Source organism: Lissotriton helveticus, chromosome 9 (genome assembly GCF_964261635.1).
Source record: "Lissotriton helveticus chromosome 9, aLisHel1.1, whole genome shotgun sequence".
Lineage (NCBI taxonomy): Eukaryota > Metazoa > Chordata > Amphibia > Caudata > Salamandridae > Lissotriton > Lissotriton helveticus.
In genome coordinates this window covers 509,681,133-509,696,517 of record NC_136070.1, presented here as the reverse complement: position 1 = coordinate 509,696,517, position 15,385 = coordinate 509,681,133, and the positions used below count along the sequence as shown (strand labels likewise).

General features: G+C 46.5%; 1 protein-coding gene across 4 annotated transcripts in view; it reads left to right on the top strand.

The window, feature by feature from the left end:
- The window catches only part of LOC144781481 (phospholipid-transporting ATPase IC-like), a 1,874,327-nt gene that overhangs the window by 626,130 nt on the left and 1,232,812 nt on the right, over positions 1-15,385 (top strand). For all 4 annotated transcript variants that reach the window (XM_078660356.1, XM_078660353.1, XM_078660355.1 and 1 more), the window contains 2 exons: positions 7,214-7,286; positions 13,137-13,207. In XM_078660356.1, coding sequence (XP_078516482.1) covers positions 7,214-7,286; positions 13,137-13,207 — 144 coding nt within the window. The remainder of the gene's footprint in view (positions 1-7,213; positions 7,287-13,136; positions 13,208-15,385) is intronic.

The window sequence follows — 15,385 nt, the reverse complement described above, 5'->3', positions numbered from 1 at the left end:
CTCCGATTTCGGCCTTCCGCGTCTTCAACCCTCTCCATCAACGCTGTCATCTGGCCCTGAATGTCCCTGATGGATGTGTCGTGGTCAGCCACCTTGGGTGTGAGGTCCGCAATGCGCAAGGTCGTGGTTCTTGACCCTGTCCGCCAGCTTACCGTGGTCCGCTTTTAGGAGGGAGAGGTTATTGGTGAGGGTCCCCAGCTGGTGTTCCAGCGCTTGTCGGGAATCCCGGATCTCCTGGAGGATAAGGTCCAGCTTATCAGGTTGTTGGGCATCCGATCCCATCCGGTCGCCAAGGCCAGGTTCGCCGCCCCCGACCGCGGGCCAGTCCCCGACATCTCTCCTGGGCCGTCCACGTGTCGCAGGCCCTTCCGGACCATAATTCGCCTGCCTTTTAGGACCGTGTCCTCTTCTCCGGGGCTAAAGCGGCCACTGGGGCTCTGTACTTGTGTCAATGCGTCGCAGGCCCTCCGTGCAATGTGTCCTCCCGGCTCTCAGTGTGGAAGAGTCCAGTTAGCCGGCCATTCCAGCTCGCCACCAAAGTTTCTGTATGGGGGTCCCACCCCCTTCAGGGTCAGCGCAGGCCAGCAGTGCCGCAGCCTGGTTTCAGCTCCAGGGGCAGCTCCTTGTCTCAGTTACCATCCCGTGTGCGGATTCGCAAACACCAAGTCGCCTTCCCTCGTCTGCCGATCCTCGTGCTGCAGGTCTCAAAGCGGGGCTGGTCAGCCAGCTACATTAGGTCCAGGAGGGAGTCAGAGCCACGGGGGGGTCCCCAGAGGTCCTCTCTCTACGCGGGCCGTGTCTCTGTCTCAGGGCCTCCTGCCAGGTGGGTCTCAAGATGGCGGCACCCCCAGTGCAGACTTCCGCTACCGCCTCGGGTCCCAGGGTACGGCCTCTCCCCCCCGACGCTGTATCTTCACAGCATTGCCGTCGGCCGGTGGCCTCCTCAGGGTCTCTGGCCTCCGCCGCCAGCTGTTACCGGGTAGCGTCCTCCCCCGGCCGGGACGCGGGGTTGGGAGGGCTGCCGCCGGGTCTTCGCCGTGCTCGAGTCCCCGGCTCCAAAGGCCCCACGTCGCGGGACACTGCGGCGCCCGCGTATGACCCTGCCGCCGCCCCTGGGTACCTCTTCTTCCAGGACTTCGCCTCCAGACTACCGTCCTCAGCTGACCGGTCAATCCCACTTGCCTGTAGCTCTCCGGGCAGGGTCCGTCACCGGGCCCCCTCCGCACTCGAGTCCCCGGCTCCGAAGGCCCCCACGCCGCGGGACCTTGCTCGTCCCGCCGGGTGCTTTAACGGCGAGTAATCCTGCCGCCTCTTCGAGTCTCGCGTGCCCCACAGGATTCCGCCCTCAAATCGCCTCTCTCAGCAGTCCGATTGATCCTGCTATTTCGTCTCCTACAGGATATAGCCTGGCCGGGCACGGAGCTCTAGTAGAAGCCGTCCGTCATCGTGGCTCGTGCAGAGTGATATTTCATGTGCAAATTTCCTCTTTATGCGGTACAACACAACTTAAATTTAATTGTAATGCTAAGAGGTCACAGTATGAGTATTAAGCTTTATAAATATTAAAAAAACGAATTTAAAAGCACTTATTTTTTAATAATGTTTTTTTAATAAACCAATCATGTTGATAATTCCACATGTGAAAAGCAAGCTTCATTCCTTGCCTATCATATTTAGAAGCATTCATTCATAAGCCTAAGCACAGAAGCCTAACTTGAAACATGGAAAATTTTGCGCCACTTTTTAAAAGGACAGTCATTATTTAACAGCAGAACCATGAATGTGCTTATGTAAAAAGGCTTTAAGAAAGGAAATCCTTACTTTAAATGTTTTCCTGTTATCCAAAATAATGAACCTGATTTTTGCAACTTTTTGAAAACAGCAGTCTGAAATGCAGGATTTTACACTGTGTTTGCACTGACAAAATCCTAGCTGAGTCAGCTTCCCTTTCTCTCTGTGGCCTACAGTCAAAACGACCGCTGTTTCTCAGCGGCAGTTAAAACACAGCTGTTGGAAAACTTTTTTTAGTGTTGAAATGTAAGCACGGTGACAGTCTATTTAAAACTGAGGCATTTCAATGTATTTCTATAATGTGTGTTTAGGTCAGCAACATCCAATTTACTCAGATGATGTGTTTGCCTGTTAATATGTAACACAATGCATCTAAGGAAAATGCTGTTATAATTCAGTTTATTTATTGCAAAACGCACAATTTCGTTTTTGAGGCCTATTTTATTCCTATTTAATATGAATTCTAATTTTATCTTTTTAGCATTGTGGCTGTTTGTACATGTGCATAATTGCTTACTCTATCAATTTAATAGTAACATGTAGTTATTTAGCATATTATATGGTTCATTTCTAGATTTTTATTTTATTTTTATTTAATATTAATTAAATTACATTTTGCATAACAGACTGATGACAGAAAACCCCCCACAAATAAACACATTGAGCTCATTCCAGACATATACAGAAGGGGGTCATACACTCAGAACACATAATAAAGCACGCTTAAGGCTAGCGATCATTTCACAAAGAGCCCAATCGCTATTTACTCACAGAAGTACCAATGTGTACCCACCAACCACATAGACATTTAAGCACATGATTAACCCACAGATCAACACTTAGGACAGAAACAAAGGACAGCCCACAGACTGTACTTAAACCAAACCATTTGTAAATACTAGTTGTAAGTCATATTTACAAGAAGAGCTTCTCAATAGTATTCCAAAAGACTGCACAAAACAGCCCAACAGACTATTTTATTTTCAAGAAGCCAAAATACACTCAATTCGCTAGCTTTGGCTGGCAGAACACCAAAAAAATTGCTCCACATATCTCCATTTATAAAAGTGCACAGAATAGGATCCTTGTTTGTTTTATGTTTACATTTGAATTCCATGGGGCACAAAAACACCAAGGAAGAAATATGTTTTTATACCTAAACCTATTTAGGTATTCCCTCTAGGGGAGCCGGCTAATTCACTTCACATCTCACTATGGTACCTCCAAAAAGCAACACATTCCTCGGTGTGTGCTTGAAACAGACATGTCAAAAATATTGCAACATATGCAAATATTATACGCAAAGTAGCACTTAAAGTACGCTTGTACGTTGTGCCGGTCAAATCTTATACAAAGTAGAAAAAAGTCTCCTCATTACCTGCCTACACAAATTGCAATTCATATATTTCCAAATCCTAAAATCCCAAATTTGGCCAATCCAAATACAAAACCAACAGTAAGCCGCATCAAACGATCTTACCAATCCCTGGTATCAAACCAACAGCAAGTGTTGCATCAAAACAACCCTTACCAATCCCTGGTGAACAGATTCTAACTGCCAAGTTCTGAATGACCTAACGGTCGTTTTTAGAATACTCATGCCAAAAGGTTCTCAGTCAGGAGTGGTAAACATGTGGATGATCAAAATCAGGAAGACCAGAAATATACTGGGCAGCAGAGACAGAGAATCCCCAGAATCTCTGTGCAGAAAATACCTCCTTAGTAGAGTCATGTCCTGTCCTCCTAAGTAGATTCCTGTCTCCTGTCAAGATCACTCCCTTGGATAGCCACTTTCTCTGAAGAAAAATAGAAACCTTCTCAGGGGTCTCACTGATACCTGGTCCTTTTAAACCAACAAAGAAGAAATTGGCACAGAAGCTGAAATATAAAATGAATTCATTTATTAACCTCAAATGAGGGAGACTACATCACACAGTGCCCTCAGAAACTGTATGAGGCAGTCTAAGGAGTACAGGAAACAGGGGCCTTATATATGCTTAGGGTTACATAGTCAGCATAAAACCAAGGGGAGGTCCTGGCTCATGTAAGCATGCAAAATGCCTAATATGGGCATGCAAGATCTGCTTGCTCAACAAAGTGGAAGGAGAGTTACTTCTCCATACATCAGCAAAAATAGCCTGACAGTTATATACTAGGAGCAGGTGCATTCTACTTGCTAGGCCTCTCTGAGCATGTGCAAGGCTCTGAAGAGGGAAATAGCACATGGCGAGCACATGGCTAACTAAAATGGCTGCCAAGTACAACAAATGGCTTTCAGCTCATGCTAACAAATCCTTGCAATCTTTAACGAGTCGAGGGCAGACAAGACCTGGGCCAAGGTTAACCTTTAGAGCTTCTCCTTCCAGAGGAAGCTGTTAACGTCCCTGAGGTCTAAGATAGGGCACAGGCCTTTGTCCTTCTTGGGCAACAGGAAGTAGTGGGAATAGCAACCACGACCGACTTATGGCACAGGGACTCGTTCGATAGCTCCCTTGGCCAAGAGAGCCATAACTTTGTGGCGGAGAAGGGCCAAGTAATCCTCCGACATGTGATGGAGTGTTGGTGGCATGGAGGGAGGGGTAGTCTCGAAGGGGAGGGAGTGGCCCCTTTGGACTATCTGCAAAACCCACCTGTCTGACGTGATGTTGTACCAGTGGGGGAGGTGATGGTGGATCCGCCGCCCACTGGCAACTGATGGTCCTGAAAGTTCGGACTAGGAAGGTTTGGAGGCTGTTGCAGGGAAGACATTGGTGGACTGGCCCACACGCTGACCCCCAGACCTGCGACGCTGGGTCCCACATCCCTGGCACTGCATAGGCTTAGTAGCTTGCACGGCCCTGTGGCTTTGGGTGGAACATGGTGGGGCACCCCTTTCATAGCCACAAAAGGGGTGAAAGGCAGACTGCATGGGGTGAGAAATTGCTGTGAGGCCCAAGGATCTGGTTCTAGCCTAGAGTTCTTGAAGCGCTCAAGCCAAACACGCGACAGCCATCAAAGGGCATGCCCAAAAGTGTGGATTGGACATCCCTAGAAAAGCCAGACATCTCAGCCAGGTGTAGCGCATCAGGGCTACCGATGTGGAAACCGTCCTACCCCGAGAGTCAGTGGTATCCAGCCCACACTGGATGGTGAACTTAGCTGCATCTCGAACCTCAGCAACAGCACGGGTGAGCATGGCGCGGGTCTTCTCCAGGCATTATGGCAGCACTTGCGCGACCATATCCCACACTATGTGTGTTTAATGGCCCAAAAGACATGCAGTCTTCACTGACTGCAGCCCTAAGCTGGCGGAAGAAAACATCTTCTTTCCAAGATGAACCAGCTTCTTGGATTCACTATCTGAGGGAGCAGTAGGGACTGTGTCTTTTGAGGATGAGGCTTGGATCACCAAGCTCTCAGGGGGTAGGGTGTTGGGAGAGAAAAAGTGGTTCACCCGGGCCCAGGCTGTGGCATCGGGCAATCATCCTATCCACAGGAGCCCCCGTGCTGGGCTTGGACCAAGTGCCTAGAAGGACGTCCGGAGGGCCTCAGTAAAAGACAGCAGGGTCTCCGACGAGGCTGCTGCCGGCTCAAGCACCTCAGTCAGGAGGTTAGTCCTGACAGCCACCGTAGGAAGCTCAAGGCCGAAGGCCTCAGCTGCCCTATGCAACACCACAGCATAGGAAGCTCCCTCCTCTGTAGCCAGGGTAGGGAGAGAAAGCAAACCAAGGTCTGGGGAGGTATCCAGACCACTGGCATCACGCAACTCCTCTTGCCAGTCTGGCTCCTCAAGTTGGTCTGATAGAGGGTCAACACACCCCTCCCAGTCTTCCTCACCCTCCTCTGGCTGCCACTCAGGACGGAAGGGAATGCCAGGGATGAACAGTGGTACAAAAGTTTCCTCCGGCGCAGGTACCAGCGTCGGGCGATGTCGGTCTGGCTCCATGTCCAAGTCGGGGGTGAGGCTGGTTGGGAGCTCAACGAAGTCAGGAGCTTCATCACTGGAATCGGCACCGGAGAAGGTACTGTGAGGTCGACCGGTGCCGATCCGGATCCAGGCCTGGATCCTTGGGGACCCTGCGGCGCCAAGTCCATGGGGCCTGAAGGCACACCTGTGGAGTTGGGCTGCCCAAAGATGCTGTGCAGCCCTTCGTAAAATACACGAAGCTGGGCAGGGGGCGCTCCGGGAAAAGGAGGGAGGCACGGAGCCGTCCCAGCGGGCTCAGAAGAAGGAGCCAGAGAGCAAAGATGCTCCGGGTACCGCATCATATCCGCCGACAGGCAGGAAGAAGGCGAAGAGCGACAATGCTTCTTTGCCTTTTTCTTGTGCTCCGACTTACCCGACGAGTGCAAAGACTTCAAGGACGAATGGTGGTGACTACGTGACCAGTCCCGCGAGCTCCCCCTCGACTGGGATCTCGAACGGCGTGGAGAGGACTGCCAGGTCCCAAAAGCTTTTGGGACTGCTCCCACAAAGACTTTGGGTTCAGGGCCCAGCAGTCTGAGCACGACTTTGGGTAGTGTTCGCGCTCCAGGCACCAGAGATACACGAGGTGCGGATTAGTGACCGACATCAGCTTGTGACAGTGGTCACAGGGCTTGTAACCAGGCCAACGGTTGGACATCCCTCGTGCACCAGGAGTCAAGGACTCAAAAGATGTTGACAAAAGTTGAAAAAAGGTTAGTCAAAAAGTGACTAGGGGCAAGCTCTCTCTGGATCTGCGCTGACATCCGCGCAATGGTGTGGAATTTAAGTAGATACTGCAACGTCATCCTGGCGACCACGACGCCAACAACGGATTGCGGAGTCGACCAACGCCACCTATCGACGCGCATGGGTACTGCTAAGAAAATAATTCTACTGATCCAGTCTTACACCTAGGGGTAATTCTAAGGTAAGGAATCTATAACTAATCGTCTCTTTCAGATTATTTAGACACGTCTTTATCATAACAGATTTCATTTACACTCGGAAACAGTAATATGGTGTAGATAGGGAGCCCCAACAGGAACAAGGGCTTTTCTGCTCTGCCTCTAGACCCAGCTGACATGCACAACCAATATCCACACAGTATTCCAGTCAAGCATCATTACTCAAATATACTGAGCAGCACAACAGAACATCAGAGATGGATGTGACAAATATCCTTCCCTTGTAGATAACATCATATAAGAAACAAATAATTCTCCAGTACTGGCCTTTCCACAAGCCTGCATTGTTCAAATAACCCTGTGGTCTTGTTTAATGATGTACCACCCCCCACACACACTGCATCTCATTTTTTAGATCGTTGATGTACAAACATAATTCTGAATTTGCACCACAGACGATTCTTGGTGCTGGCAACAAGTTAGCCTGACACAATCGCTCCCACTGCATAGCACATCAATGTGTCACAGGTTGCTCCTGCTCAGCTAACGACGTTTTCTATTTCCATTAAAGCTTTTGCCAACAAAAATGGAAGCACATCAAAGTTGGAGACATCGTGCGCCTGAAGAAAGATGATCTTGTGCCGGTAAGTATCAGATTTGGGCTTTTTTAATTTTTCACCTTTCAGGTGAAGTGTTTAGCCATAAAGCTGATCTTGTGAAGAAGCAGTGAGAGTCCATTCCCTAATCCTAACATGACACGATGGTGCAGGTATAGATTCATGTTCCCAAGTATCTGTGACTTTCTTCAGTGGTCTGTCTGACTTGTAATGCCTTAACCAAAGCAATATAGTTTCTGTATGTTTTCACCAGTTAAGAAATATAGTAATGTGAACGGCCCGGGATGTAACAAAATATAAGCATTACTTAGAGCCGAACTTTCCAAATCAGGAGCCATGTGCGCCATTAAAACTACAACCAGCTTATTAGGTCTGGCTTTAGCCAACACCTTTTAATTTTGCTAAAATGATATGTATAATATACTTAAAGGAGCTTTCAGCTTTCCGTCTATTGTTGCGTTATTGCTTCATTCATATTTTTCTTCTGTCCACTGCAGCATACAGCATGGGGCAAAAGGGTCATCCCACCACAGCCATTGGCTAAGTTCATTGTGAGTGATGGCATTCTGTCCTTTCACAATTAGCATATCCAGAGACAAAGTAGTTCCCTTCGGTGTCAGGGACTACTCTTGGAAATGACAATATTCTTGTTTTTTTTCTATTTAACTCAGACTTAAATCGTGTACTGAGGCCTCACAAATTTGTGAGACACGAATGCAAAAATACCAGAAGGCCGATCCACAGAAAGACTGTAATGATGTTGTGGTGCAAATCGAATGAAAGAACCCTGTTTGCAAATCCTAATCCACAGGATAAAACCCCAAACACATTGATGTGTTTTAGTGCTTCGGTATCCCTTTCATGCTAATGAAGAGCAGTTACTAAATCTTATTCCAAGTAACCACCCGGCGATTGGCATCAGAATATGATACTGACGGTACAGGCACTTGATGAGCATACCTCTCAGGGCAGAGGTGAAGGACGTTCCAAGGGACTATCCCACTTATAGCCGAGAATTAGCCCAGAGTTGCTTAGAGTGGGGTGGGAACAGAAAAATTGCCAGCTCTTAGCAGTGGCAAGCATATTCTGTTTTTAGGTCGAGACTAGCGTTGCAGCACATGCAGTATTCAGTATAGTGTGGAAGCTTTTTGGAAGCTCTGCCCAATCGCCCCCCATCTTTTTCATTGACTTAGGTCCTAAATGCTGCCTTCCGATTGGTTTTAGGCTTGTTAGTCCCTCCTCATAACAGCCATGTCCTCATTTGCATTCTTCCATGGCTACTGGCCCCTAACACTATTTTCTTTCCTGTATTCCCCGCCCCTTCCCCAGTCCGTGATTTCTTGCCCCCCCACTCCTGTTTGTGCCTTCTTGCCCACACGCACTCCCGTTTTCAATGAAATAGGTCTCATGTACATGCGAGTCCTATTGCATTGCAAATGCTTGTTATTTATTTGGCATATTTACTGTGTTTTATTTCACTAAGACGCAACACTGAACCACATGTGTTGACCTTGGCTGGGAGCCACTTGGTTTCCGTGGCAGCTGCTGCCACCAGCGGCCCACCCGACAGACGTGGCTTCGGCTATGGTTACCAGAGGACGGCCTTGTGGACATTACCAAGCTGTAAAGGCCACTGCCGTTCATTGTTACGGCCAGTCACATGGATGTCACTGGCCACGAAGGAGATAAAATATCCCAAAGATGCACGTGGGATTCGGAAGTCCCTGAAGATGGCGTCTGCAGCTGGGGAGCGGTGACACGCATCCTTAAGTAGTGGAAATTTGACAGTTATTTAGCCCTCAGTTACTGGCCCTCTGGTTCAACGGAGAGTGCGTCCTCCCAGAGCAATGCCTGTTTCAGGCCCATAAAATGAATGTTCACTGATTGATGAGTTTAAAGTCCCAAGGGGTTCTGAGGTGGTTTCTGTTTGCTTTGAGCTTTTATGGTGCCCCATTGTTCGGGCCACTGTAAAATACTGTTAAGTCTTCAACATAGAATTAGGCACCTCCTTTTAAGAAACGGAACAAGTAAAATTAAACCGTTTGGTTTACTTCTGTTTATAATTACTTCTGTTTAATAATTTTTATACTTGAGTGAATATTATTTTTTTTATACTTAAATGAATATATACAGATCCTTGCTAGCCTTAAAAAAACACAAAAACAAACAGATGGATGTTCCTAGTATGGTTACATTTCTTCTACACTATTTAATTGATTTTTTACAGAAGGCATGCACACAGGGTCTGTTTAATGGTTTCATTATATTTTTATTGTCTTACTCTGAACATCATTCCAGCTTGCCTGGAAGAGAAAATAACACCCATTCAAATTTTTCAGAGAAAACGAGAGGATGTTTTCTTTGCGCGATTTTTTTTTTATCTGTGACACTGTGGAAGGTACTAAAACATATTCTGCATTCATTATTAGTTTATTTTTAAACCGGTTTCCCAATTTATAGTCCTAATTTAACGTGTCTGTAATTGTTTTTTTACCAACAGATTTTTGTACGAACTTGTTGGTGAATGTTATATTTCTCTACATGTGTCTAAATCTTTATACTAAGAAGTTGCATAGTGTAGACAAAATTGGAAATGCACAGAAAGTTCCATATTGTACTATCTGACGTGTTCTCCCTTCTCGTACTGTCTTGAAGACCCCCTCAGCAGATATGAACTATGAAATGTTAACGACGTATACCCCGTTTTGTGCAACAAACATGAACTAAAAATGACGAGTTAATGTTTGTTTCGCATGATTACCATGATTTGATATTACATTGTGTATGGAAAACCACTATTTGCTAATGTTTTGATACTCATCATAACATTAAAGTAGTGTCAAATTTGCAGCAGCTAAAACTATTGTTTCAAAGTAAAAACAAAAATACATGTTATGAACAGAGGCATCCTCATTCTGAGAATCCAACCGTATGATCGAAGAGTGCAGCCACTCACCTTGCCAAGTGTGAAACTTATAGCAGCACCCCAGTATCTCACCACAACTGAAGAAGAACAGCTTTATTGCATGATTTAAAAAAAAACCTTTGCAAGTACAGAATTTAAAAATATATCAAGAGTACATATAAAAAGGAGTATAAATTAAGTCCATTATAGAAAAATATGGCAAATGGAACTTGCCAAGATGTTATGCTGATGGCGGTTCACAGACTTTGGGCCCCTCACAGATTTTGTTTGCTGCTCGGTCCAAGAACCTTACTAAGGCACAGTTTAGTTTGGTGTTCCAAGGGTCAAAGCAGGCCAGAACTGCTGCTCTGCATGATTAATCATGTTTATATTCCAGAGTTTCCTAAGAAGGGACCGTCTTTCATTCAGCAGATTTGGACAAAGGCATAGGATGTGTATTATGTCTTCTTTGTGGGTCCCACAAAGTCGACAGTGTTCATGTCCGTGATCTCTTTTCCATTTTGGCAAGTGAACCAACAAGTTGATAACTCCCAATCTCAATTTAAAAAAACTTAGTTTGGTTCCTGCTGTGAATGGTAAAATTAAATACTGCTGTGGAGTCAACTGGGCATGAGATTGCAGGGTCAACCAGCCGTGACTTCTTTTTGCTAGGCGAGCCTTGTCTTCCACTGAAGACAGTTTTTTTGTGCTTATTTTCGCTTGCCGTTTGAATTCATTTTGACTTACTTGCATGGTCCAAAGATCTTTTAGGCATAAAGTTGTTATGCCTCTTTCCCAATAATCATGCCCTGCTTGCCATAAGTTTGTATGAAGTCAGACCCATAGATGATGAGCTAGGCTGCCTTCCTTCAATGACCTCAATTTGTGGCAGCACACTTGAAAACTCATGTCTCTGGCAAGTGATTGATGGCAGATTCCCAGTTCCAACCTGATTTGGGCCGGTGATGTTTGAGTTGGTAACTTGAACACTGTTATGTAGATTTTTATAATGATTTTGTCAAGTTGGCCACTATCCAATCCTTTTAGGACTTCGCTACCGTAGGTTAGTGTAGGTATAATTTTTGCCTGCGCGACCTGTATTGTTGGAGCGAAAGTAGGGCCTTGTAGTTTCTTGTGTATTGAACCAATTGCGAATGCAAGTGCAGCCCCCTTCTTTTTTTGTTCTTCCAGATGGGTTTTATATCTGCCATTGTTGTTAAAAATAACTCCAAGATACTTGTGGCAGTTAGATTCAGCAATGCTTTCCTTCTTCAGGGCCCAAGAAAGCTTCTTAGCCTTCCCTGGATGTACCGCCAAAATTTTGATCTTCTTGCTGTTAATCTGGAGCTCATTCTTGTGTGAGTTTAAGGCGGTGGCGTCCATGAGTCTTTGCATGCCGATCTTTGTTTTGCTAAGAAGAACCACATCATCGGCGTATAGAAGGTTTGACAACAAGAAACCAGCTACTTTTGGAGCGTGGGAATTTACCTTATTTAAGGCTTCAGGAAGGTCAGATAGGAATAGGTTAAAAAGTGTGGGGGCCAGGACACAACCCTGTTTTAGACCTTTTGTCGTCAGAATTGGACGTGATAGTCTGGAGCCGTCCCCGATCTTAATCCTGACCCATGTACCTTGATGTAGAAGCTGTATGGCTCTTAGAAGGTCAGTTGGTATATTAAGTCTGTACAGCTTCTGCCAGAGCTTGGCTCTGTTCACGTTGTCAAAGGCCGCTTTGTAGTCAGTAAATCCCATATAGAGTGGACATGTCCAGGTCAAATGGAAGAAACCTCCTTCTGCCAACTTACATTTGATACAGGGAGGGGTTTGCGCCTTCCCTATGTGCCCAGTGGCTCATCAGTGAAAATTAGTATCAATGCAGGTATTTAGGATGGATGAGGCGTAAACGAGGTAACACAATGAGCCACTGCGGGTCCTTCCAGGCCTCCATCCTGTAATAATCATCCAACTTACCGACATCTGATTTTCCCATTTACTAATGAGGTCTATGAGCATGTCGGGAGCATGAGAAGTCAAGACTTAGTAGACTCGCGAGATACCCTTCTTTCCTAGCCTGTTTATTGCTAATTTGTCTTCTAGTGAGTTGCGGTCTTGAATTACCTTCAGTCTGTCCCCTTGAAAAGTTAAATCGTATCCCAGCTGAAGGTTTTGGAAAAACCAGGAGTTATGTAGTGAGAATTCCACCGTAAGGTTTGCAAAAGGATTTTGTGTGGTCGTGCTTCCATACATCTCCGGTGTTGCGATTCTGATTAGGTCCCACTGTGCCAACCCCTGAAGCGCGTTACATACAGGAGCCATGCACCCTACCACTATAGCATGGCTGCAGTGGGGATACCTTGACATTGAAAGTATTTCAATTCTGCACTCCAACAGAGCAAGGGCACCTTCTACACTGGGAGAGAGAGAGTGGAATTGTGTCCCCGTACAGCTTACAGAGTAGACCATGCTGCTCGATGCCAGCAAGTTCCAATTTTTGCAAGGGGGCATTTCTGTCTCCGTGCAATGTGCAGTTGAGTCTTGCTTAGAATCATCTCTGCGGCCCAGTAATAGATTATTATATCCCCTGTCCCCCACCCAGCCCATTCCTGCTTCATATTGAGCCCAGCATCATTTCACGAATGAAACTTGAGGGGCCGCTCCTACCAACGAAAAGCTGGAGATCACACATTTGTACTTTTGTGAGAAAAAAAGGGGGAATTATGTCTGGATAATTTTGAAATGTATATAGAAAGCAGGGAGGGTTATCATTTTAGTTAGAGCCCCCAACTCTCCCCCTTCATTGTAAATGACAACGCCTTTTTTATGTTTTGGTTTTTAAAACATATAAAAAAAACATTGTCATTTACAATGCCAATAGCTTAAACTCGAGTAAATCCGAGACCTATTACGTTGCAAATGCTTGTTTAATACTTGCCGGGAATGATGTTAATAAATCCTTCTCTTCCCTTTGACAGGCAGACCTGCTGCTGCTGCACAGCTCGGAGCCCAACAGCCTCTGCTATGTGGAGACGTCTGGCATTGATGGGTAATGGGATTTTCAATGTGTATGATTGCTAAAAACTAAAATGTGGCCAATTCCATCACAGGTCTTGGTTGTGTATTATATGTACGGATGTGTGTGCTGAAAGATTTTTGACTTTTTTAAAATTTATTTATTTCACTGATGTGGACTTTTCAATTGTCCAGCTTAAGAAAGCCGTCTCAAGACTGGCCTTGCTGACTATCTGCATTGCAATCTCTGGATCTATCAATACAGAAATCTGTTGCTCCAGACACAAATACAACACCGAATTTAATTGGGTGACATAAAATGTGGACTTCTTGGTTCCAATAGTATGGATCCATTCAGAAAACATTCTTCAAATTCAGTTTAATTGATATAAACATTGCAAGAAGCATACACATATGGGATATAACTGTACTCAGTCATGCTGCTGTGGTTTGTAAAAAAACGGGTAGCCAATTAAAAATCTTCTAATAAATCTGAAATTCTTTCTAATTATTAGCCTTTCCAATTCTTATAAACACATAGATATGCTTTGTCTAAATTATGTTTGTTCTTAAGTATTTTTTACTTTCAATCTGCAGTGTTTTAGGCTAGATCTATAAACAGGACAGTTTTCGGAAGCGAGTGTGTCATTCACACGGATGAGTAGTTTCAAAGCATTATTCACAACGAATCGCTCCTTGCACTTCAACTCTATTACAGAGCTCCTTACGAAACCAACTATACCCCAGATATACTAAAGATCTAGGAGTAGCTCTCACCACACGATATTATATATTTAGAGGACTCAGATTAATACCAAGTGAGAGCCCGGCCCGTGGTCCCATCCGTATCTGCAGGCCAATATGGGCTTTATGAATACAGAACTCCCATTCCAGGTAGGAGGGCAAAGCAGCAGCTTGGATATCCCGGCACTCCTTCGTGGGGAGCTCTGCCTCACATCAAATACGCTGCTGCAGTAAGGCCTGCTCTGGCTGTTCTGCTGCGCCGGGGGCAGGATTGCTTCCCCCTCTCCCCCAAGCTGGGCAGCCCTCGGGATACCGCGGCTCACTGGAGCCTGGCCTGGCACTATCGGCTATGAGGAGAACTGGGCGGTGTGGCAGTGACTTATTGAATCCTATCTGCAGACCCATGCTGAACCTGGAGGTTGCTGTGGTGGGGGGTCTTCTCTGATTCCCACTGACTGCATACGAATGGACACGTCGCCCCCATTGGCCCAAGCTGCTGTGGGCCCACTTAGTGGGTCGGGTGTTTGTTCGGCTCCCCATGGGGCTAAAGCTACGCCGCTTTGCTCAAATGGTTTCACCAGTCTCCCCCACCCAGCCTCACACTTGCCAGTTGTGGTAGATTACTAAACGGAACTCGTGTGTGGAGTGCTGCTTCTATCCACCAGGTGGAGTGCCCTCAGAGGTGGGAGAATTGACAGCGCGGTGGGATGATCACTCCTTGAGTGATGCCGTAGGCTAACACGAGTGGAGCCATGGGAAAGGACAGGCCACAGAAAGGGGCGCAGCAGACCAAAATCAACAAATATACGGTGCAGGTTGCACCACTGTGGATGAACTAAATACAAATTTGCCACAAACAGAACCCACCGGAGCTCATAGTGCCAACATCGGCCCAGACCCCCAGACCTCCCACAACAATTACTGAATAACAGACACAACACAATTGGGTTATCTTATGGGCCATCCAGGGTCAGGCAGCCCCTCGCCACCTGCCCACCTGGTGAGCCATAAATCTCAGTGGTATTAACCGCGGGGTATTGTCAAATTGGGGGAAGGGCTAGCCCCTCCCACCGGCGGACCTCCAGTCCACCCCTTACTCACACCCCTCCCCGTTACTGGAGGGTGGAGCGTTGTTGGCAAACCCCGGTTGCTCAGGTCCACAACCTCCCGTAGGACTAACGGGGTGCCGTCGCTCCTCCAGGATCCCACGCGAGGACCTCTCTGGGGATAATAGGCTTTCGCACCCTTACTGTGCTCCTGTAGAGGGTACCCTTCTGTACCTTATAGCCTTTGGATTGCCCTGTAACTCCACCATGGCTCTGGGTGTGGCACCCGCCGCCCCAGAGCCCCCCCACCTTATACTGTCCTTTCACTTATAATCTGCTGCTACCAATGCCTCTGCCAAATTTAGCAGGAATAGGTCCATCCCCACTTTGGATAGGAGGAAACCATCGTCTTCAAAGCACCC